This window comes from Atractosteus spatula, chromosome 2 (genome assembly GCF_055471065.1).
Source record: "Atractosteus spatula isolate fAtrSpa1 chromosome 2, fAtrSpa1.hap1, whole genome shotgun sequence".
Taxonomy (NCBI): Eukaryota; Metazoa; Chordata; class Actinopteri; order Semionotiformes; family Lepisosteidae; genus Atractosteus; species Atractosteus spatula.
The window spans coordinates 61334989-61360790 of record NC_142707.1 but is presented as its reverse complement, the minus strand read 5'-3'; the positions used below and the strand labels follow the sequence as shown (position 1 = coordinate 61360790).

General features: G+C 36.8%; 1 protein-coding gene across 2 annotated transcripts in view; it reads left to right on the top strand.

Annotated features, from left to right (window-relative positions):
- The window catches only part of LOC148840003 (low density lipoprotein receptor adapter protein 1), a 58047-nt gene that overhangs the window by 11301 nt on the left and 20944 nt on the right, over positions 1-25802 (top strand). For both annotated transcript variants that reach the window (XM_088906994.1, XM_088906985.1), the window contains exon 2: positions 22295-22437. In XM_088906994.1, coding sequence (XP_088763120.1) covers positions 22295-22437 — 143 coding nt within the window. The remainder of the gene's footprint in view (positions 1-22294; positions 22438-25802) is intronic.

The window sequence follows — 25802 nt, the reverse complement described above, 5'->3', positions numbered from 1 at the left end:
CTTTACTTTGTTCTTGATTCAGGAGTTCCTTACTTGCTGTACAGATCGCCAGTGCAAAACAAACTACGTGGTCATGTTTTTACATGTTAAGTGACAGGATTCTTACTTTTTGTTCAAGTTTGCTGTTTTTCATTGTTGTCACGTGGTCTGGTTCCAGGTAAAGCATTCATCCTCACCAAACCTTCTTTCGCCTAAGTAGGACCTTAAACCTACTGTAACACTACTGTAAGTGGTAGTGTTGTTAGAAACAAATTACAGGAAAAACTGAGGAATATCAGTCGCAGGAACACGGTTAGTGACTTCTTTGTTGGAACACCTGCAAGAGAAAGTGCTTATTGATGTCTTCTTTTTAATCAGTCAAGACAGTAATTAATATATAGTTTGCTTTGAAACACAGAGCAGTTATCATAAGAGTGAGTAAATCAAAAGCTAAAAAAACAGCAACCCTAATACTTCATGAAATCAGTTAGGTTAAATATAAATACTTTAGGAATTGATTCAAAAACAACAGGATTCACTTAAATAAAAGGAAGAACAGGTAAACAAACATATTAGATCAAGAGAGGTGTTTTGAAAAAAGTCACTCAAGATAGAGTTAGAACCCATTGACTACAGAGTTGTTAATGTATCGCCCATCCACTACCTGAGTAATTATGGATCAGAAAGTCTGACTACTGTTAGATAGATACTTTATTGATCCTGTGAGGGAAATTGCGGTACATAGAAACAATGATTAGAAATAAATCTGAGTATCAAATATATGGAAATTCAAACCATATTGTTTTTAAGGTCAGTGTCTTTAATAAATGAAATATAGAACACATGTTCTAAGGCTTATGCTCTTATTGCAGAAAGTTATCAAAAGAAAGAATTTAAAATGTATTATTGTATATTACATTACATTGTAATAAAAACCAGAAAAAAAACCAAAATAAATAATCCACTGCTGCAAACATCAAGGTGCCGCATAAATTAGTTTGATGGATTGTTGGCCTTTCTATCTGTAAACACAGTAGACATTTTATTCTATTTACTGATTAAACAACAAATGGCATTATAATTATATTTAAACAGGTTGATTTTCTCTAAGGATTAGGATGTTAATTTATGTTTTCTTTATTGCAGGATTTTTCAAATCTGTGAAATGTGTAGTTTGTAAACACCTCAAAGATTAAATAAGATTAGAAAGAAAAAGTACTACTGCGAAAACAGCACAATTTCTGAAAATGTCTGAAAACAGTCCTATTTGTAGCCATGAATTTCTAGTTAATTGTGCTTAAATCATACACAGATATGATACAAAATACTTTTGAATATTTTAATGTCAAATGACTTTATGAATTAATAAACAAATAACCTTTGATTAAGGTAACAACCAACTTTGTATGTTTTCCTAATTTGGAGTGAAACTAACAAATCCTGAAAATTCAGTTGTTCTCCCTATTCTCTCAATCCATCCAGTACATATATCCATATAGCAAATGCACACATAATAATGTTAAAATAATTTTAATTCCAGTCTTATACCCAGTATATTAAAGCACAATTACCTCTCTTCTTAAAGAAATAACATAACATTCATTGCATGTATCTGGCAAATAAAAGTATGTAAATAAAACAAAGGAATGCATATATTTTTAAAAAATGAAAACTAATACAGTTTTAATAGCTCAGTTTAGAATCTTTCTTATATTTTCTTCTCAGTAAAGGAAAAGGAAACCATTCATCATCTGATTGGTTTTGACAGAGCTGCGAACGCCCGATAATTATTTCCACAGTTCAACAAACAACAGTCTGACATTAGCAACTGATGGACAGTGACAAGTAGCACTGGGGGTCCGATTTGATCATTATATGAACACTTTAGAGTTGAGGCAGATGAATTCAAAATGCCCAGTTTTGCAAATTTCCTCATTCATTTCAGTCAATATAAATTGCCTGTTTTCATGAAAAGTTGCATTAGACACACATGTAAGTTTTCTGCTGGGTAGATTATTTCTAAAACAAATTTAAAGCATTGTCCAAAGCTTCAAACTGAATAATAATAATAATAATAATAATAATAATAATAATAATAATAGTCATCATCATTATCATTGCATTTGCATTGCATCTTCATCCATCACTAAAGTGCAGCACCTACATTTATTGTGTCATTAGACTGACAATTAGCCTCATTACACAGTAGATCAGGCAGAGAACTGGGAAATGACATCACCAATTGAGTTAAGAGGGAAATTTAGATATGGCACATTGTACAAGCCCAGTGTGAAATTTGCCTAGCACATTTAGTTAGCACCCATAACCTTAAAATTTAAGTACTTTAAAAAAGAATCGAAAAAAACTTTAAAAAAGATCTCGGTTTACTTAAAGTCTGTGTTCTGCTTTATTATCACAATATCCAATGAAAACGATGACCTGCTTCTAGAGCAATAGCTGCCCAAGTCATTATAATTGAATTCACAATTTGTCTAACATTTTCCTACAGCTCATTTGACTGAGAAGGAATGGCGATAGATGGGTATAGTTACCATATAACATACAGTACTGCCAGATCACAATGCAAAGTAAATCCAGCAGAACAAATTTGCCTAGGAGAAGAAACTAACTCGAAATTGTGAGTCCATTAGAAGATATACAAAACTGAAAACTATCATGTAGAAAAGGAAAAAAGGAACACAAGCGACACAGTGTCTAAGTAAGTGAAAATAAATAAAACAGTAATAAAGTAACAAAATATAGTCGTTTGTTCATAAGAAGAATGAGGAGTACTGTGAAAAATGTAAAGCTAACCCATCACGGCAAATAATTTAGTGATAACTAGAACCCTCTTTGGTTGTTTTTTGCATGAACATAATGTTTTGTTGATCTTCCTAGTCTAGGTTCATCTTAAAATAGCAGTGGAGCCATCAAAATCTCTTTTAATAGAAAGGTCTGGCACAGTTTGGAGCCTGTGATCTGAAGGTGTGTTGCTGTGTGTGTGCTAAAGATTATGGAGCATCAATTTCACTAAAAAGAACTTTAGTGGTATTTGTAGTGTGTTATTAGCACTTAAAATGTGTTTTACATACAGTAGATAGCCATTTAAGTAAGACTGCCTACATTTTTTAATAAGACCGGTAGTCACACTTTCTTGAATCATCAGCTTTATTGAATAGCTGTGCTGATTAAAATATAGCTGTATTACCACTGGTATTTTACTACAAGTAACAGGCTTGTTTTTCATCAATGTCTTGTGAAATTGTAGCAATGCTAGAAATTATTTAGTATCGCCTAGATTTTAGTTTTCGATTTGTGGATGTTATCATCCACCTGGTCAAATTGGGAACCTTCAGATAAGTGGTTTCATACTGCACAAGAGGGAATTTAATTTCTCAGATTGAAGGAGGCCTTCATCCCTGGGCAATCGTATAACAATATTGCCCCAGACAGATACAATCACATATTTATAAATTATTCAAATTGTGCAAAAGTGAGATTGGAAAAATGCAAGCAATTTAAGATGTAACACGATATGAGGAATTATGAAATAGAAGTTGTCATATGAATATATTTGTGTTACTGTACAGTATGTAATTCCCTCTAAGAAATTGTTCTATGCAATGTAGCCAACCAAATCCATTTTAAAATAAACTAGGAGGAATTTTTTTTGGCGAAATCAGAAAAAAGCCCTCAAGATACATAATTCAGTAGGTACTGTATCTTGTTCTGGATAAATGAATTCATCCGTCTTTCATGAATTTCACTGCCATGAGCCAGTTCTGAGCTGTCTCAGAACACACACATAGCCAGAATGTCATTGCTATGAAAATAACAATAAAAAATGAAAGCAGTTGCATGCATGAAACTCGTAGGATGGTATTTTCTCTGCCACTTCTGTGACACTCGTCAGTCTCAGTGACGTCTTTAATTTGCTTATGCAGAAGGCAGCAAAATGTGACATTCACATGGTATAAAGTCCTGCCATTGCAAATCAAACCGTAATAAATTAAGAGATGAAAATGAGGCCTGTTTTTTTAGTCAATTTCTTTCTGTAATACTGAGTATTTATTCTGGAGTTTCTTCTATCCATTTTTGTTAAGGAGTATCTCATTCTCTGAGAAAAATACATTATTACCTATCTGCCCACACTGCCTATTGGAAACTTAAAATATCTTTATTTATGAAAAATACTGTCTGTGGGAATGAAATACATACCTATTAAGACCTCATTTTATTCTGCCCCCTCTCTCTGATTTGAATTTTGTGTAGCTTTTTATTCCAACAAAGGCACAGGGGAGAAGCTGTAAAATACAGTCGCTTTAAATTATTTAAAATATCTTCACACCTCAGAGCCCTCAGAAGCTCAGAAAAGATTCTAAATCAGAAGAATTGGATGTATGCCGTCCATGTGATATCCCAGAGGTTCTTCAAAAAAACCTGGCACTTCCCCCATCCTTGATACAGACAATAAAAATAAATCTGTAAGAAAAAAACTGTGGCAGAAAGAAGTTTATCTTCTTTCAGACACAATCAGTGAATACAGTAATAGGAAAATATCTTCAGAACAAGAAAAGAAAAGCAACAAACAATAAAATACAACTGGAATGAATTGCTATAGGTTTTACTTTTGCTAAATTAATAAGCAAATCATATTTTTTCCCAATCATACTGTATATGATAGTTAAGATCAAAGACGTTCAGAAACAAAGACTAAATATAAGTACTGTGAATGGTGATATAGCTGTATTTTTAATTTATTTTGATGCACAATTGAAGACAAAACTGAAAAACTGAAGGTTCATACAGCAGTTAACACTATCTTTGAACCTACTGTACATCTTGACTTGTCCTAATTGTAATTTATGTTTTTTGATAACTATATCACCATGAAATTCTAATTCAGTGTTACCAAAACTGATACTGGAAATAGCTTTTGTGATTGTCTTCTTTTTCGACAAATGTATACCTCAACAACTATTGGCTTATTTAAACCATGTTTGGTTAACTTATCACTGCACAGTTACACACAGCCTTTTAATTTAGTCTGGCTTGATACCCAGTTAAAATGAAAGACAAAACAACAAGAATATAGTGAAGGTCTGGCTACACTTTAGTGATGAGCTCCAATCAGAATGAAAACCAGTGTGTAGCTGCTTAATATTTTGGCAGCTCTAGTTTTGTGAGATTACCTAAAAAGATAATGATATTATCTCTTGTGATCTTACATATAGTTTTTACAGGGCATTGAACTGCTTGTACAAAATAAGTGATTGAATAAGCAATGGACGTCTTTGTGTTTTTCACAAGGTTTATGGATTCTTTGAACAAGTGCAGTATGTGACATTTCTGTACTACCACTGTACTGTATTACTGCATGTTTTTTCTAGCCCTGATCCCTAATGAAGCAGTTCCTTTCATGTTCCACAGAGAAAAATGCCACTGTCTTGCAGCCAAATTTGATTGTTAATTTGCAGCACTGTGTATCGTGAAGATGTCAATGTTTTCTGGAGATCTCCAGCAGTTGTCTATTGCCTCTGTTGGCAAGGGATTTTGTGACTTGATCACTGATCACTTCAGGTGCAGCTTCATACTACTCATTGTCTTGAGACAATATTCAATACATTGAAAGTCTATTATCTTGTGATACCAGACACATCTGAAAACAAGATGAAATGCTGCATAGGCTGGGGAGCTTATCAACAATATGTAAGTAAACAGTGCCAATGTATAAACAGCTGAGTATAGCTTTGTCTTATCTTTAGGATTTATTCATAGTTTTGCTTATCTGGCAAGCATGACTGACTGTTAGCACTAAGTACGTGAGTTTGCTTTCTTATGGCCATACTACAGTATACAATTATTTTCACCTTGTCTTTGCTTTGCTTTCTCTTATCTGTTATTCCAGCCAACGAAAAAGAAGACCCAGGAGGCAAATACGTAAGCTGTTTAAAAACGTATTTTATTGGCACAGTGGTACAGTGATTAGCATCGCTGTCCCGCAGCGCTGGGGCTCTGGGTTCAGTTCCGGACCTGGAGTGGTACCTGCTTGAAGTTTGTATGTTCTCCCTGTGTTTGATTGGGTTTTCGATAGGTGCTCTGGTTTCCTCCCACAGTCCAAAAACATATATGTTTGGTTAATTGACTTCTGGGAAAACTGGCTCTTCTGTGCTTGTGTGTTTGTGTTTGCTTCTGTGTGCCCTGTGATGGACTGGCGTCCCATCCAGGGGTATACTGCCTTGCGCCCGTTGCCTGTAGGGATAGGTTCTGGCTCCCCTGCGACCCTGTATCGGATACAGCAATTAGATGTTTAATATTTGTAATGAAAAGACATTCAAATTGACCTACAGTGTCACACTGACCTCATGTCTATGATCTGCTCTATCTGACACTAAAGATATGAAACTCGAGGTTAAACTTGGCACAACATATTTTTACACTAGAGAGCAGCTGTTGCTTGAAAATATGATTTATATATATTTTTAGATGTAGCTTATGTTGTATTTTATGACATTACTTGCCTCCACAATGATAACAAAACAGAATCTTGAGTAATAAATACATCTGTAACAGCAGTGATGATGAATGACATATGTAAGTTATTCTTACACTTGCAGTTTTTTACCAGATTTGTATTAATTACATAATTGCCAGTACATTGGAATTACAGTATTTAGAAAACTCCAGTATGCTTCCAGGTATAAGGTTTTGAATTTTATGGGAAATAGTGGTCAAACATGACCATTAATTCATACTTATTCAGGTACTTTGGAAAACTAGTTTCTTAAATAATGCTGTAATAAATGCTTAAAGATATAGAATAAAAGTCAAGTTTGGTTACTTAGAAACTTAGTTATTGACTGAAAATCATTATGACTGAACCCTTCACATTTGGCCATGTACCTCTAGATCACTTCTATAGCCGGTTCTTTAAGGGTTTCCATCTGTATTTGTTATACAGTACAATAGAGAATATCTGTTGACCTGTGTGTGGAGTTTGATAGTTGCCTTTGGGAATGTCCAGTCAAACGTGCTATTAGAAAATTGCAGTTAGAGGAGTGTAATGAATTAAATAACTGATTTTATTTAAAAGATGTTTTAAGTGTGAGTTATATGCTATCAGTCCCCTGAAGTTTGGTTCATAATCTTTCTAATGAAGGGAAGACTGGCCAAATGGTACCCTCCATTTGTCCACAGGTTTTTGTGGTTTTAATTTTTGCACTTTGAAAAGTAGTGTCTTATTTTGTTTTTCACTGTTTTTCCCCTCCATGGTTGCAGAACATCACTTTGCTCATTATATCAGGGCATCTCTTTCTACCACCCAAAAACAAAATTTAATTGAAAAAAATAAAAGGAGTTCTGTGTCTCCTCAGGTCTGGAACTAATCAGAGTAGTAAATGATTCGGTGCCAACACATCTTTGGTTTTTGTCAGGAAATACTTTTTTTTCTTGAACGCAAAATTCTCAACTTTTCTCGAAGCAGCAATGTGCCCACATTATGGGTACTTGCAGAGCCTAGGTGTGAGCAAGGTCTTCACTTAAATTAATGGATCCTAGGCAAAAACACACTTCTTCAGACTAATTTTCTTTTGATGTGTTATTGGCTTTGTGTTCCTGAAAATTGAACTAATTTAAAGAAATTACATTTTTCTTTTTGCTCCCTGTGTGATGCTCATGGAAAGTAGGCCAAAGACATTCTGGGATATTGTATAAAGAGTTTATAGCATTATCCGTGACCTTCACATAGTTTAAGCCTAGAACAGACTTTTTTTAATTTTTTTAAATCTCTCAAGTTTTCAGCATAAATGATGTAGTACATTACTAGTACATTTTTTACATCTTAGAGTCAGATGTTTTAGAAATGTTAGAATTATTTAAATAATAAACAGTATTAGACAAAACATCAGAGAATTAGAAAAGCTTGGTATATTATTTTTTAGGACTTTTAAAAATATGTTTTCAAGCATTATAATTAGACAAGACCTCTAGCACACACTTTGTGTTCTGTGTCCTCCTGTTTCCTCTCTTCTTCTCTCTCTTGTTCTGTTCTGATCTATTCCCCTGTGTCTCTCTGTCTTTTTATCCTAGACTTTAGACACTCTTAATCATTTATCCAGAACTTAATTAACTAAGGTAAACCAGAAGATTATTTTAATCAGTATGTCTCAAAATCAACACAGCTAAGTAAACATCCCTTGGTTTGAAGTTCTAGAAAGTGAAAATGTTGACTCTAGTTAGATGTTTCTCATTGTATGTAGATTCCTAGAGACACAGTTGCCTGCTGCAGCCTGTAAAATTATGTTGAAATTGACATAATGCACTAGTAAGGCTCATTTGGAATATTATGTCCATTTCTAGTCACAGTGTTGTAGAAAAATAATTCCTGCTCTGGAACCAGTCCAGAAAAGAGCAACCATTGTATCCAGAAAATACATTCTGGAGGTATCTTTTAGGGAATCCTGCCCTACAGTGCCAGACTGAAAGAATTGAACTTATTTTAGTCTTAAATAGAAAGCTTTGTGAGGAGACTTCATACAAGTATTCAGAATCTTCAAGGGCATTGTTAACATCAGTGCAGTGGACTTACTCAGACTGAACATATCACTTTGACCTTGACTGAAACGCCTGAATCAACCATCGTAAATATGACCTTAAGTTACTTGTAATATCACACATTTAACAGGGAGCCACATTCTCTGTTATTCTCTGGATATTCTTAACATAAAACATTTTTATTATATTGAAATATGAAATATTATATTCCTGTCTCTTTGACCTCATATGTGGCATACAAAACCAAATAAATGAGACTGCCAAATATAATTCAGCAGAGGCTATTAATTATTTCCTTGTGAGGCTGCATCTACAGTATCTTCTCAAAGTAAATGAACTGCTTACCATTCAAATGTGATACAATATACAACTGAGGTATAAAGGTTGAATAAGAAATACAATACAACAATGCATTAATGCAAGATATGGAATCTCATTACTCATGCGATATTATAAAATGACTACATTAGCCCTATACAATTTCTTGCATTAGGAATTTGTCTTTTTGCATACCCCAGCTTGCGCTCCATGAGACACACAGACAGAGAGAGAAGCTGGGGGTCAGAGCGCAGGATCAGCCATTTATACGGCGCCCCTGGAGCAGTTGGGGTTTAGGGTCTTACTCAGGGGCACAGCGGAGTAGGATTCCTCTGCCGGCCGCAGGATTTGAACCGGCAACCTTCCGGCCATAAGCACAGATCCTCAGCCACACAGTACTTAAAATATGTTTAAAACTAAAATTGTTTACTGTATTCTAACACTTTAGTCTTTCTGCTTATAGATTCAAACTTTATATAACTGCAGTGATTCCCTCTAGTTTTCCCTTGCCTTTGTGTTGGAGACAGGAGATGGTAACTGCATCTCACTGACTTTATTTCTCTTTATTGTTCATCGAGTGTGCTAGTCACAGAGAGGAGCATGTGGGGAGGAGGGCATGGAGTGGAGTAATGGGTACTGCTGCACAGTTTAGTGTGTTGCAAAAGAGAAAGAGTGGAGAGAAAGGCATCCCCTTTTATAGAGGGCACGGGGAGGGGAAGTGAGCTGGCAAAAAAGGGGAGAAAGGTCAGAGTTCTGGATAGACTGTTACCAGGACAGGATACTACACTGCCCCCTCAGCTCTTCCCCCGAGGGTGACTTCAAATTCCTGGAAGTGGAATGGCAGACTTCGTTGTCTGTGGTGGCTGCCAGGGCGCTGGGGTTGGGGAGGTGTGATCAGAGCACGGAGGATCGGGAACATGGGAAAGGGTGAGGCTTCTGTCAGTGGCAGAGCTCCAGGCTGTCAAGACTGTGAGAGGGTCTCTGGGACTCAGCAGCGTTCACCCCCCCCCCCCCCCACCCCACCCGTCAAGGGCCCATACTGTCTTGATGGAGGACAACCAGGTGGGCCTCCAAGGGATTGACCCAAAACAGAGGACACACGTCAAAACTATGGAAATGTGAACGCACAACTAAAAAGAAGAGATGAGATGATATGTGATCCATGATTCAATTAACTAATGGCAACAAAACAGACTAGACTACAAACAGACTATTTGTACTCTTTCTTATGTTCCTTGGTGATGTTAATAAACCTTTTTAACTCTTCATCTGACAAATATAAAAAATGATCAAAGACGACTTCATTTGGCACTTCAACAAGCTAACATAGATACAATAAGGAATACATTTTTTCCCAAGATAGCGACATGCCTAAAATGTCCAACTGAGCATACAAATTGTTAATAATGACTTTACTGCTGTCTTTCTAGGACAAAGTGCCCTATTTTCTGTTTTGACCAAGATTGTGTTATTAGTGAGGTGTGCTAGGAGATTATGAAATTAGCTCTCTTATTTTAGAAATGGGCAGAGTATATAATTTTTATAATACTCTAATGGAAAAAATAGTAAATAGATATAGGTGCAGAAAATGCAGTAATTATAACAACAGTTAATAAAACTTAATGAACTGCAACAGTTAATATTAACTGTTTCACCCGCAAAGTTTTATGTGAAATAATGAGTGCCTCTGGCAGATTTGTGAGAAAATGAGGTCTAGTGGTTTGGTACACTGGGAATTTGCATAGCTTCTTCAGAACTTTCATGTTCTGTCTTTATGCGTGCTGTATGTAATCAATCAATGCTGTTACTTTTTACATGATAATGAGACACCTCAGTGCATTATGTAGTCTCAACCCTGAAATTTCCAACTTTCAGATAAAGCCAACCACTTTTATTTGAACTAATATGCATGATTCTCGGCTTAATAGCTGCCTTAGGCAAAGCAATGGTGAAATGCTGTGTTTGATGTCATTTTCACAAAGAGAGAAAGAATATTAGAGGAAACATAGTTAATTTGTTGATTAGAGCATGTATTGGTAAAGGTGATAATTGATACTGAAATGGTCAGGTGGCCAAAGTAATACACACATATTTAATTTGTTTATTTTCTGTTATCAGAACAGTAAGAGCTGTTCTGATAGATATCACAATGATTTATTCTTATTACATCACCTTTAAAGATAGTGGTATCAGTTAATGTGATGTGTTGACAATGGCTGTCTATTCCAGTGGTACTGTATATGGAGACGATTAAGTTTATGTAGTTACTGTTGATCTGTTGTATAATTGGATTACTTTAAATACTTTATAGTATTTTACAATTCTAGCACAAGGAGACCCAAACACTGTTTTATTTTTTTTAAGTCTTCAGGCTTTTTTTAATTATAAATTAACCACAAGAAAACTGCTCATGTTCCTGTGCTTTCGTGATATCCAGGTAACATGAATAAAACAAAATAAAGTATCCTCTAGCAGATGGTGTTGGAGTTAATATTGGACTACAGAGGGATTCATGTAACAACATCCAGACCAACATAGTGTAAACTTGGGAAAATAATTCTGAAAATGTCCTAAGACAGCGCTTTGTTCCCTGATCACAAAAGCAACAAAGCGCTGATTGACCAGGCAGGGCCTGATCAATATTGGGATGAGAGACCTCCAAGGAAAACCAGGTTGCACCTGCAATTACTGGTTTGTGGACCAATAGATGGCATTGATTCCACCAGAATTTACAAACCAGTTCTTTAGCACGGTGACCTGGAGCACTGCTGTTGGAGGTGTCTTCCTTTGGATGAGAAGTTCAACTAGTCAGCTGCTTGGTCCCTAAAGATCCCAAGCCTACATTTCCTACTTTTCCTGAGATTAGGAGGTGTAACCTCAGGTGACCTGGGTAAATTGCACTATGGCTTTTACAATCTGGACTATCTAAGATAAGCTAATAAGTTCACTTTATTGGTCATATACAATTTCTTGTATTAGGAATTTGTCTTTTCACATACCCAAAGTTGCTCTCCATGAGACACACAGAAGACAGACAGAGAAGTTTGGGGTCAGAGCACAGGGTCACCCATTTATACGGCACCCCTGGAGCAGTTGGGGTTAAGGGCCTTGCTCAGGGGCCCAACGGAGTAGGATTCCACTGCCGGCTGTGGGATACGAACCAGCAACCTTCCAGCCATAGGCACAGATCCTTAGCCAGAGAGCCACTGCACCTAAGGTTCTTAATTGGTGAAATAAACATAAGAAATGTCTGTTTGCCACCCTGTCTGTGGGTCCTGCAATTCAATAGTGGATGAAGTGTTCTGCCTATTGTAAATGTAAGGTGCTATGCAGTCCTTTGAGAGGGAAAGTAAGGAACTAATAATATTATACATTTAAATTAATTTTAAAAAGTCAAACCCAGCAGCTGAGTTCAGAGTTAATGGTTTTTCAATTACAAAGTTACTGTTGACAGTAATATCAAATTTGTAGCCCCTCGTAAATCAACATGCTATTATTTGATGTTAATCAGTAGAGTTAGGCTCAGATAAATTAGTGTGTCAATACTGCCTACCTCAAAAAGAAAAAAGAATCAAATATATAAACATTTTAGAATCCTGCTGGATCGATGATCGATTGCTATGCAGCAGCAAGTTCACACATTGTGATTAAATTATTGTAAGCAAATAAATATAAAGCATTTTGCAGATCGATCGTCCATTTTCTAACTGCTTCATCCAATTCAGGGTTGTGGGTGAGCAGAAGCCTATCCTGGCGAGAAACGGGTGCAAGGCAAGACACAGCCTGGGCGGCATTCCTGTCCATTGCAGGGCAACATTTTGCAAATATTATTTGTAAATCGGAAAGTACATCCTCCATCATCATGTCTGTTTTAAAATGCTACAGTTTTCTGCAATCTTAATATTAATGGGTCAATCTAAATTAAAAGCAAGAGATGTATTTAGCAAAGCTTCACATTTTTAAAATATATTTTAACTGTGTCATTTACCATACAATCTTTTCTGCGGGTTTTATTTAAGGACTAATTCCATGAGAATTCAATTGCCAGTTAAAATGAAATAAGTGGGAGTTAAGCGCAGTTTAAAAGTAAGCATTTTCATTTGGTTAACTGGTCAGAAAGGGGATAATTGATAAAAGACTGGTACGACTGCTGATATTTTGGTAGTTTTAAAACACACCTCACTGTGTGTTTTAAATATTCAGTTATGTTGATATTCAGTTACAGTGCTTCATAAATACATTGAGATAACAATTGCACAATTAATCAAGTAAGATTATATAGACATAGATATGTGATGCAACAAGCAGTATCTTTTTTTCCCTTAAATTCAAGAAATCTGACTTTAGATTGAAATATCATCCTTCTGTCAAATCTCTGAAATAAGTGCAATGCCTTCAAATCATGTATAGGAGGATATGCAAAATATAATCCATTTTTCAGATAGATGTTATTATTGCTTTCAGCAGAGGTCAATTCAGTTCTTAAAACTGCATGTTCTATGAGCCTGTCAGCCTGAGAAGAACCATGCTCACAATGGGATGTAACATCATGTATTTAAACTGACATTTTTATGTTAAATTGCAGTGTTTCTTAAGAGAGATTGTGGGATTGTTTGGTTACATTCTTCATGAAAATATCACTAAAACATCAGGGCCTACAGTATACAGGTAGGTTACAGTAACTTGTCCGCATTTGCACAGTATAACCTGTGGGAAGTTCAAAATAAAGAAATGACAGTTTGGGCGCTGTGGAGGCACATGAAAAGACTTTAAAATATGAGCATCTTTGTTCCTGCATGTGAAAATCTTCTGTCAGTTTTTTTTAATTTAAATCAACAGGATAGCTCTAGAAAGTCACAGAATTTAAAGATTTTAAAATGTCATTAACACTGTACTGTATATAGTGAGATGAAATTAGTTTAAAATATGGTCATGGTTACTATGACTTGATGTTTAACAGTATACTGTATGTCTATTGTATGCTCAAGTGCAATTTTATTATTTTGATGTGCCATTCTGAATCTTACTATAACAGTACTTGAATTCTTAGAATGCAATCCAGTTAATTCTCTAACCTATAAAATAGGTCCTTAGTAATTTTCCTTATTTAAAAATTATATATGCTAATGTTTTGTTTGATTTTTTTCCTAAAGAGAAGGATTGAGGGTTTTAAAAAGTTTTCAAAGTGGTTAGGATGTTATCGTGGAAGACAAAAATTGAGACACTTAAACTACCTTAAAAGATCAGTGAAACCTTTACTGTCCGCAGGAATGTTATAAACACATACAGTACAGTATGTAGACAAAAGAGGCATACAGAACTTTCTCATAGAAAAACAGCCATGTCAAAGGACTCAACTGTACATGAACTGCATTAAAAACAAGTGACTACAAAGACACTATGATTGATGCCTGTGATATTTTGGTTCCCTTTGTCATCAGGTAAATACAAACCTTTGTTTTGTGTCAGTTGCCCCAGATGAATGGTGAAGGAGTTCGAGTTCAAGCAGCAGTGTGTCACAGTGGTTGGGATTTTGGACACGAAATTGGAAGGTGGTTGGTTAACTTCCCGGGTGAAAAAGATACTTTACCTGAGTTATTTCAGTAAAATTCTTTATAAATGAGCACATGTACATGATTTCTAAGATAAAAGCATCAGCTAAATAAATTAGTAATGACAAAAAATCAAAAACGTTTCAGTTTATATGTATAATTGTACTGTATACTGTATCTTTCTTGACTCCACATTTATGCAGTATTGTGCTTCGCATATTGAAGGATTTCATAATTTACATTTGGGTTTAGTGGCCTAATTGGGGTTCCCAATAGAAAAGCTTCTTTGTTAGCCCAGTGCCTATTTTAAGTTAGCCACATTCTTTGGCATGCTGTAGCTGAACTATTTTTTTAATATAACTTGCTGCTTTATTATTTTTGAGAAAATAGGTCTTGTCTCATTCTCCCTCTCGGATCTACAGTGAAAACTGTTATTGGAACAGTGAAGTGAATTTTGTCATTTCAGGTCAGAATAAGTATTGGGATAAATTAACTTAAAGTACATTAAACTAGAGTAAAGTTATCATTTGGACTCCCTTACATGCAATGAAAGTCTGTGAACCCATCTTTATCACCAGATATCTTTATTACTTATGTGGGGTTTTCTGACATTAATTTCCTCTTTAATTGAAATGCATGGTCAATACGATTCAAACCAGGAGACTATGACAATTCAAAGATTTCTCGTTCTTCTTGATGATGAACTACTTGGTTAAGTGTGCACTATGCAGCCCCAAACCATAATGCTTCCACCACCATGCTTTACAGTTGGTATGAGGTTCTTTTGGTCAAAGGCGGTTTTTGGTTTTCGCCAAACATGACGTCTGGCATTGTGGCCAAACAGCTCTACCTTTGTCTCATCTTTCCAGAGCACATTGTTCCAGTAGTCCTGATCTTCACCTAGGTGTTGTCTGGCAAACGTCAGTCGTGCATCTATATTCTTTGTGAAAGCAGAGGCTTCTTCCTTCCTGACCTCGCATGTAGGGCAAGGTTGTGCACTCTCTTTCTGATGGTTGACTCATGCACTTTGACATTGACTGAGGAAAGACTTGCCTGTAAATCCCTTGATGTTATCCTGGGGTTCTTGGAGACTTTTTGCACCATCTTTCTGTCAGCTCTTGGGCTGACCTGGATAGACTGCCAGTGGTTTGAAATTTTCTCCATTTGTAGATGATCTTTCAGACAGTGGAGCGATTGACTGCAAATTGCTTGGAAATGGCTTTAAAACCCTTCCCAGACTAATCCAGGTGGGGCTGCACATTGGTGGTGGTGGAGGGGAGTCCCCATTACCTATAAAGTGCTTTGAGTGGAGTGTCCAGAAAAGCGCTATATAAGTGTAAGCAATTATTATTATTATTATTATTATTATTATTATTATTATTATTATTATTATTATTATTATTATAATAAGCATCAACAATCTTATCTTTCTTCTGAGGGCCCCAGAGAACTCTTTTGATCTTGGCATGATGTAGCCGCACACCTCAATTGCTAAGACTAAACCGGACCACAGCTTTGTGATGTGTATATAAGGCAGTGCCCTCCAAGTTACTCCCTAATCATTTGCACCTGTTTTGGTGCACCTGACTCTAATTTTAGGCCTTTGATGCAATGATAAAGGTAGGGGTGTACTAACTTTTTCCACACAAGGAAATTGCATTTTCTGTTGATTTAAATAGTACAAATAAGTGCAAAATGTGATTTTTCAATGTTATTTTTTGCAAATTAGATCACCCTTATCTATCAGTATTGTTGAAATGACAATCAAATATCCTTTTGTCCAAAAAATGTAAAAAAAGACAAACCTTTTCATGGGGTATACTTACTTTCACACCACTATACATGTGCAATAGAGTGATGTGCAGTGTTTTGTTTTGGGGGGGGGGGGTGTGTACATTATATTTAAATGCACAGAAGTACCATGTGTCCACAAAAGATTTCCCTTAGGGGACAATAAATCTTATCTTATCTTATCTTGTACCATGGTCAAGGAAGGATTGTGAACATCAAGGCTCATAGGTTTTGGATCTTGCTAAATGAACAAGGCCTCACATAAAGAGAAGGTGAAGAAGACAAAAAATGAGCCTTGCAGTAGTCCAAAAAAGTTGAGGGAGGGTGCGGTTCCACATGGAAAGGGTTTTGGGGAAGGGGTCAGTGGAAGATTATTGGATTGTTTTTCTATATTGTGTTACTCCTTTGTATTATTTCCTCCCCCCAAAAAAAAAGATTTTTAATTGGTAAAATAATCATGACAAACTGAATAGATTCTAACTGTTCTACTTTCTGATGTCATTTGTGAAGGGACGTGGAGGGTGGAGATGTCTGGCAGTTTCCATTTTTCATGTGGTCCTAGTGGGAGTGCATGCACTATTTTTTGCTGCGGGGCAAAGTTGGGAAAATAATTATTTTACACCTCATTTTAGTATGACCGTGTCCCACTTTATATCTAGTTTAGCGTCCTAGATTCTAGCCGCGCTCTGAAAAAAGATTCTAGAAAAAAAATCCTTTGTTTCTCCTTCACCCATTGAGAACTGCAGATAAGTTTGAGTATCCATTGAATAACATACTGTACAACCTGATGTGAGTGTGTATTTGCCAGTGTGCATTTTCCTGTGAAGTGAGGAAAAAACAAAAGACAACATTTTGTCAGTTGTTAGTGTTCCTACTCTGAATAACACTGGAAAATCAAAAAAGCGTGTATGAACATTTTCTAATAAGGCAACAGATGTTAAACATAAAAATGCAGGAGAATGTCAGACTGAGTAATAGTGTATTTTGATCTCTTTGTATTTTATGAGATTGAGTATTTAAACAGTTTACAATCAATTTAATGTTTGAGAAATCTATTGTGCTTGTTAGAGTACTTTTTAAATCTTAAGAACTATAGCAAACCCTATTGATAGCTAATCCCATCAAAGTATTTTTAGTGGCAAGAATTTTAACCAGTGAATTCACAACTGCCTTCTCTACACTATAAAATGTTGGTAACAAGTGAACATATTTCTCATTGAACTACCATCTCCCTGGCTTTTTTTCAATAAATCTTGGATTATTTGGCTACTCTGGCTTCTGTCAAGTAAGAGTTGGATGAGAGCCTTGGATGAATAACTTTCTACCCAAGCAGGCTAGATGGGCCCCGACTCATTTGTAACCTTTCTTATGTTCTTATGTTAACAGCAACCCCGATATTTTGATATTGGAGTTGTAACTTCCTGAGTATGTATTGGTTACAAATCTGTATTTCAGTGCTTCAGGACAAGATTAGCTTATTTTAGGAAAAAATGCACTTTATCCACGCCCTGTCTTGCTAAGATCCACATAATCAAAGTTCATCGCCACATCCTCCATATTCAATTTACAATCCCTCACTTTAGTACAAAGCTAAAGATTTACTAAAGATTTAATACATTTGCTAAGGGCCTAACTGAATATACGGATTCCTGAAAGGCAGATGTTGGTGCTGAAATGTATTCATTTTCTGACATTTTATGATTTCATATTATTTATCTGGTGTTCTGCCTACATCAATATATAAATCTATAAGGTGCCTCTGTTTGCTTCTACAATTAGGAGCAAGGTTAAGTAGAATGTACTGTGACACAAAACTGTAATGAACGATAAAAGTGGCATCCTTATAAACAAATACTATTTTTATAATCAAGAAATGAGATTATAAGAGATCCCTTCTAACATATAATGTATGGCCTTTGGAATCAAATCGAAGCCTACTTTCTAGTTCAAAATTGTTTTCAAAGATTCAAGATTCAAGATTTCTTTATTTGCCATATACATGTACAACAAGTGTATTGGAATGCTTACTAGTTCAGCTGTACCCAGTAACAGTAGAGAAAACAAAATAGGCACAAATGACAAACAGACATGGACAATAAATTTAGACAATAGATGTTATAATACAGCCAAGACAGGACATTGTGCAAACAGTGCAGTACCTTAAAGTGCAGGTGCTAATATGTGCAGGTACTTATTTGAGCTGTTTAAGATGTGGACTGCTTGGGGGAAGAAACTGTTTTTGAATCTATTCGTCAGGGTTCTGATACTGCGATACCTCCTACCAGAACCTCCTTCAGGGGTGAAAACAGATCGTGGCCAGGGTGAATCGGGTCCCGAAGTATAGCTCAAGCCCGGTTGTGGCAGCGGTCGAGATATATCCGGACGATGGAGGGTAGCTCGGTCCCCGGTATTTTCTGCGCGGACCTCACAAGTCTCTGTATGGCTTTTCTGTCCTGTACTGTGGGTCTACTATACCACACCGTAATACCACACTCTCTATCGTATTACGGTTAAATTGGTGAGTGTTGTCTTGGTCAATCCCCACTTCCTTAACTGTCTCAGGAAGTGAAGGCGCTGGTGGGCTTTAATGAGGATGGCAGCAGTATTCTCTGACCAGCTCAGCCTCTCAGTGATCTGGAGGCCGAGGAACATGAAGGTGCTGACAGTTTCGACTGGAGCCCTGTGAATGATTATGGGTGTGTGATGCCCACCGTGCCTCCTGAAGTCCACTGTAATCTCTTTTGTTTTGCCAATGTTAAGTGTGAGGTTGTTGTTGTGGCACCACTCCACCAGCTCTGCTACCTCGCACCTGTAAGTGGATTAATCATTGTTGCTGATAAGACCGATTACTGTGGTGTCATCGGCAAACTTGATGATGCGGTTGCTGTTAAATCTAGCAACACAGTCATATGTAAATAGAGAATACAGCCGTGGGTTCAGGCAGCAGCCCTGGGGGGCCCCTGTGTTGAGGATCAGAGGGGATGAGGTTTTATTTCCAATCCTCACCACTTGGGGTCTGCCTGTCAGGAAGTCCAGAACCCAGTTAAGATGGAGTTGCTGAGGCCCAAACCCCTGAGTTTGACCACCAGCCTGCCTGGCACAATTGTGTTGAAGGCTAAGCTGAAGTCGATAAATAACATCCTGGCATAGGTGTTCCTCTTGTCCAGGTGCTCAAGAGTGGTGTGAAGGGCCGGTGAGACAGCATCGTCCACTGACCTATTATTCCTATAAGCAAACAGCAGGGGGTCCAAGGAGTCCGGGACAATACTGTTGATGTGTCCCATCACCAGTTTCTCCATGCACTTCATGGCTACTGAGGTGTGCCACATGACATGACACCTTGGTTGCTTTAGGTAGTGGCACGATAGTAGTCCTCTTGAAGAAAAGTGGGACAGTATACAGGGATAGTGACATGTCAAATATTACAGTGAAGACGGGGGCCAGGTGTGCTCTGCATGCCTTTAAAACACAGGAGGGGATGCCATCAGGGCCGGCAGCCTTGCGTGGCTTCACCTTTCCGAAAGCTCTCCGTACCTATTGTTCAGACAGCTGCAACACAAATTCCCCAGGCTCACTGGGCGTTTTGCGTGAAGGGTCCATGTTGTGAATGTCAAACCTGGCATAGGAGTTGTTTAGTTGGTCAGGCAGTGAAACATCAGCTGTTGTTAAACACCCATTTGTCCTTTGTAGTTAGTGATAGCCCTCAGGCCATTCCAGAGGTACATTTATAGAAAGAGTACAGAAAGTATAGAAAGAGTGTTTGCTGAACAAGTTTTCCATTAATGTTTACATTTTTTAAGAAAACAACATTTCCGTTTCATACAATGTTTTTTTTATTACATTAAAATGCATTTAATAAGCATGCTTTATAGCCTGCACTTTGTCATGACAGTTCCAAGCTCTTGCGTTGAATCTGCTGTGGGTGGCCTGAAGCACTTACACTGTTGTGCTCAATAATTCATGACTACAGGGCTGCTGAAGATCTGATAGGTCCCTCAAGACCGTTAAGTAGCTGCGTGTAACAGATAGTCCATGTGTTGCGTTTCTTCTGTTTTTACTCAGAGAAGACTTAGTTTTGATTTAACAAAGATATGTTGCTGCTCTTTCTTCTATGCAGTATGAATAGATTAGAAAAGGCATCTAATCATATTTATATTATTTTAATCAACTTAAATGTGCTTCAAAATGATTCTCATTCTCTTTTCTATTAAGGCATTATGGATCACCACACAACATTGATAGGGACCTCTGAGCTGTAGGTTTTTTAGCTGTAAAATACTACTCAGATAGTTGGTTTACTTGTATAATGCAACCTATGAGGTATAATTTCTGTTCTATTTTTGTCTAAAATTCAATTACTTGAACAGGAAATTATTTAATATGTAATTATTTGGGGGGGTTTTCTAGGGTAATGCTTTTCTCAGAATGACATGAAAGGTCGGACTGAAATCTATTTTGGCAAATAAGTGCCTGGGTTGGTCAACGTCAACTGTCAAGTACTGTAAATGTCAGATAACCCATAAAATCTTGGATGTAAATTCATACAAAAAGGTTTTCATCTGCATAAGCTCAGAAAGACTGAAAGCATAACTCTTCATTTTGGCCACTTAAAATGACATGCTTAGGTTAAAATGTAAAATATTGTTGAAGTATGTAGTGAACGTTGAATACATCATTTGGATTTTCAAGTTATTGTTTAAATGCCATTGTGTTCCATGTATGTCTCTTTTTCCACACCTCTCCCCCACCCACACAGTTTATTACAGAGTTCTACTCTTGACAGCACTGAAACAAAATGGAAGAAACTATTGCTCATATGACTGCTGATAAATTATATTTATTATTAAATACTGCAAGCTCAGTCTTACATGAATGTAAGCTCTCATAAGATTTGGTTGCTGCTAGATGCAGGGAAGGGTGTAAGCAAGGTAAAATCATTGTTATTTGTTCAAATTCTATGTAAAATGTACCATATATTGCTGTATACTACATAACAGCTGGTGGTATTCTGTGTAGCAGATGGCAGAACAGAGGACTCTGGCGCAGTACAATTATTGAGTGTGATCTCTGTCCCCCCTTTGGTTATAATTATTCAAGATAGCATACAAACAATATGTCAAAGCAAAAATCAAGTTGGGATCACTTTTAGATCTCTTCAGACTTTCTTTTTTGAAAATATCTTAATTCCTCTAGTGGGCTTGTCAAATTATACAAGAACCTTGTACACACCTAGACCCAGCTAAGTGCGTTGAGTTCAGTCTTTATAAGATAGCTATGCACCAAAAAAGTAATCATTCTTTATATGGTATTTGACAACTTGATTTAATCGGTTACTGTATACGTCATAGTTGAAATCATGATTATAAAATCATGAAATCATGGCTATAGGTTTTACTAATTTGACAGAAGAATGAGGTGTTTTCACTTTGTTACACATATTACTGTGACACTCAGTCTTGCTAAAAGTAAATTCAATAATACTTAATAGTTTTTAATGAATTTAAGGAATGGAATGGTGTCATTTCACTTAGTACTGCTGCCTCACAGCAGAGTGAAGTTTGCATGTCCTCCCCAGGCCTCAGTGGGCTCTCTCTGGGTGCAACGGTTTCTCAGTTCTAATGACATCAAGCTGTACTGTATCATTTAAATAGATTTCTTATATCACACTGATCAGTGTCTCTAGCTGTCTCTGTATGTGCACCCAGGATCCAGGATGTCTTCTTGCCTCGTACCCCATGCTTCTGGTTTTGGCACTGGCTCAGATCTCTGCTGTTTGTGTGACTGTCTCTCTGTGTGTCTGAGCAAAGGTCTCCAGTGTTTGAGGTCTTGTGCAAAAACCCAGGTCCACAGTGTCCCTACCTGTCCTGGCTTCTTCACACGAATGCTGTCACAAACGGCATAAACCTGTTATTATAAAAGTAGCACTCTCTGTTCATGATGCTAATATGTTCTTTTATTTTTCTCAGTATGGATGAGAGCAAGGTTTCGGCACAATCTAAAATATATGTGATGTACCATTACAACAAACACTATAATGAACTATGTGTTTTTACTGAATCCTCTGTATGACACTTAAAGTGTTGATAAATACTGTCTTTCAGAACTTCCCGAGAACTGGACAGATACGAAAGAGACTCTTCTGGAAGGCATGGCGTTCAGTGTGAAATACCTGGGAATGACCCTTGTGGAACAGCCCAAGGGGGAGGAGATGGCTTCAGCAGCTATCAGAAGGATAGTTTCCATGGTGAGTGTTTCCTGTATCTCTGGTGGAGTTAGGTTTCCTTGAGAAGACAAAGTGTCTCTAGTACCAAATTAAAAAAACAGCCGTAGGGTTGCAATTTCATTAAGTTGATGGGTTTCATAATACATTAGAGTTGTGTTATATACTGTAGTTATCATGGTACTATTGTCTATTGTATAGTCTATTATATGCAATAGACTATATTACCATAGTCTGGTAATATAGTCTATTGCATACATACTATATGTCACAACTAATTGGCATTTTAGAGGGGCCTTGCTAACATTTTACTCTGTGGTGTTCTTGAACAGAGAGTGAGGTGGAGGCAAAATTCTGATCTCACATTTTTGTTTCCCCAAGCATAAAAGCTCTCTTGCTGAACATGGAGCTGTGCACATTTTTTCAATCACTTGGGGTTCCAGTTTCTTAGCAGACAGACGTGTTATGCGCTCAGCAGTGCTGGGAACTTACTACTTGCTCACACAAGCTTGAAGCCTATGTCATATTGTACAAGTTTCTCATTCATTCCACGCTACACATGCATTCTACTTGGTGCCTGCGAGACTGCCATTGAACTTGCTTGCTCTTGTTCAATGACAGTGTTTGTTCAGCTCAGTGTTCAAAATCTAAATCAGAGTTTTGGGGATTCTTTTTAGGAAATGTGACAGTGCTGATCTCTGACCTGCACTGTCATTTCCTCATTCTGGTGAGTTAAACACAACTACTAAGCAAGCTACAGGTAGTCCCCACCTAACAACATATGCGACTTACGACCACTTACATATTATTTTCGTGTCCTGGCGTTTTAGAAATGAAAGTGAACATAATAGCGGAGCATGAAAATGGAAAATCAGTATCAACAATCGTACGAGACTTTGGCCTTTCTCATTCGACAGTATCCACAATCGTCAAGGACAAGGAAATAATTTGTGAAGCAGTGAAAGGATCAGTGCCTATGATAAATAAAAAATATAACAAAGCCATATTACAATGTAGCATTTATGCATTTTAATTCTTTACACGTCTGTGTGGTTCGTGTACTATTGCAATACATGCAATCGCGACTTGCGCATCCGTATGATCGGAATGTGGAATGAACACATAGCATACATATCATCCACCATTTTCCTGTACTGTCAATTCTGTAGATACAACTTTAAAAACTTTAATGTAATCAAATTGAATGGATAGTTAATTTTATTTTAAAAAAGGTAATATTCTAATCTTTATACTTAAAAAACTAGAACTTAGAAGCTGAATTTGTTTTCTTTTGGTGAAGTATTTATAGAAGTTCTTTCCATCTGGTAGCAGTGTGATTTTTATTGCCACAAATTACATCTAAGTAGAAGAATTCAAAACAGAGGATTTATTTTACGACCACAGCTCTGTGGCATCCTGAGCATAGAATTAACTAAAAATAGTAAACCACTACTTTTTTGTGACACCACTATCTTTACAGAAACAACAAAATAGCAAGGTCTCTTGCTTTGTCCAATAATCAGACAGTAGTACGTGGAAGTGATTTCCTCTGCACTAGCCATAATACTCTGCGCTGTTTCCAGGGCTAAGGTTCCAGCCTGAAACTCTGTGCTTGATTCCACTTGTCCATGACAAATTCATTGTAAAATTAAAACAATGTTAGAATTTCACTCCCAGTTGCATTCTCTTTCTAAAGACATTTTCCTTTCTGATAAAAAAAGTTTTTTCCCCAATGTAGTACATAGTTTCTTTAATTTGATCTGCATTATGAAATGTTCTTTATGTACATCAGCATAAATCATTTGTGACCAAATGCAATAAGAAAAATAAACTCTTAATGCAAGAAGCGTGTCAAAAACATCTGTAGGATCCTTTCTGAGAGAGTGAGTGCTTTTGAACTGGATTCTAACATTTTAAATTTAAATTTGTCTTTGTTGTATGTTGTATTGTTGTATGTAGCTGTGTGTAGTTTTTACAGCTGTTCATCACTAAAACATGAAGAAATGTATTTATAATATAGTGATATACTTCTGCAAATCTCCATGCAAAGCTTTATAAACATTGTATGTGGTCAAATAATGTACAGGTGTAGATAAAAACAAGAAAATTAAATTACAAAAAGGAAGAAAAGTAAATGAAAATGGTTCAACAAAGATAATCAACATCTTGAGTTTGTGACAATGTCCCTTTTTCTGTTTTATGTGTTCTGTGCTTTGTATGGCTCTATCTGGTATAATGTACGATGTAATTTAATACCATACCAGTATGTGCTGATAAAGATACTCTTAGTGACAGATATTGTAGTTTCTATAGTGATACAGAAATATACAGTATGTACACTGAATAGACATTTCTGCTTGAATTTTATAATTCATATTAAGTTGTTTTTAAAACTATAAAAAACATTACCTCAAGATGTGAAATAGCAAAATGTATTGTACTGCGACGGGTTCAGCAAGGATAGACACACGAAGTCAGGCTCTTTTTAACTGAGAACACGGCGCTTTATTAATCGGACATGCATCAGGCACAGCAACCACAACAGAAAGAGAGAGAGGCAAACGGTACAACACACTGGGGTCTAGTCGGGTACAGTTACACAGGTATAGGGTGGAAATGGGGTACATGTATAAAAGGGGTGCAAAACCAGGGAAATTATTTACAGTATAGGAGTCCGGGCGATCTCGTGACTGTGTACACCGGTTCCACAATTGGTCAGCTGCACTGGCCAGTGGCTCTCCTAGTCCCCGCCCTGGCCACCACTACTCCCATCCTGCCCCTCGCTGTGTACCCCAGCCGGGCGCTCTTTGGCCGCAACGCCAGGCGAGGGTGCTACAGTATTTACAGCAGTGTAATTTTTTTTTTAAATAGAGTCCTCAGAACACTTACCCTGTACCTCATTTTTCGTCTTTATTAATGTGTAGTGGTTTGATGGGTTTACTGAGACAATTATTAATTGTAACAGTAATCACGAGGTTGTTCGTTACAGCTTTTAGAAAATCAATCGTCAGAACAACTAACAACGCACACACACGGGTTCAATACACAAGATACATTTATTAATATAAATTGTGCACCAAAGATATACTAGTCTGCCTGGATACGAGCGGCAGACCTTACTGTGAGGGTTATCAATATACAAGGTATATAATCTCGAAGAGATTCAAACACAAAGAGATACACAACAGAGAATATATGTCAATATATATCGTTAGGTTACCAAATCGCTAATCAGTGTTATTACCCAATGTTACTCTAAACTCGGAAGTAAATACATTACTAATGAATTAAATTGATAACAACTTGTGTTCAGGTACAATTGAATTCTCGAGACGCAATGTAGAACATGGGGTTTACTTATCCACTGTGTTTGGATTTGGAATCTCCCG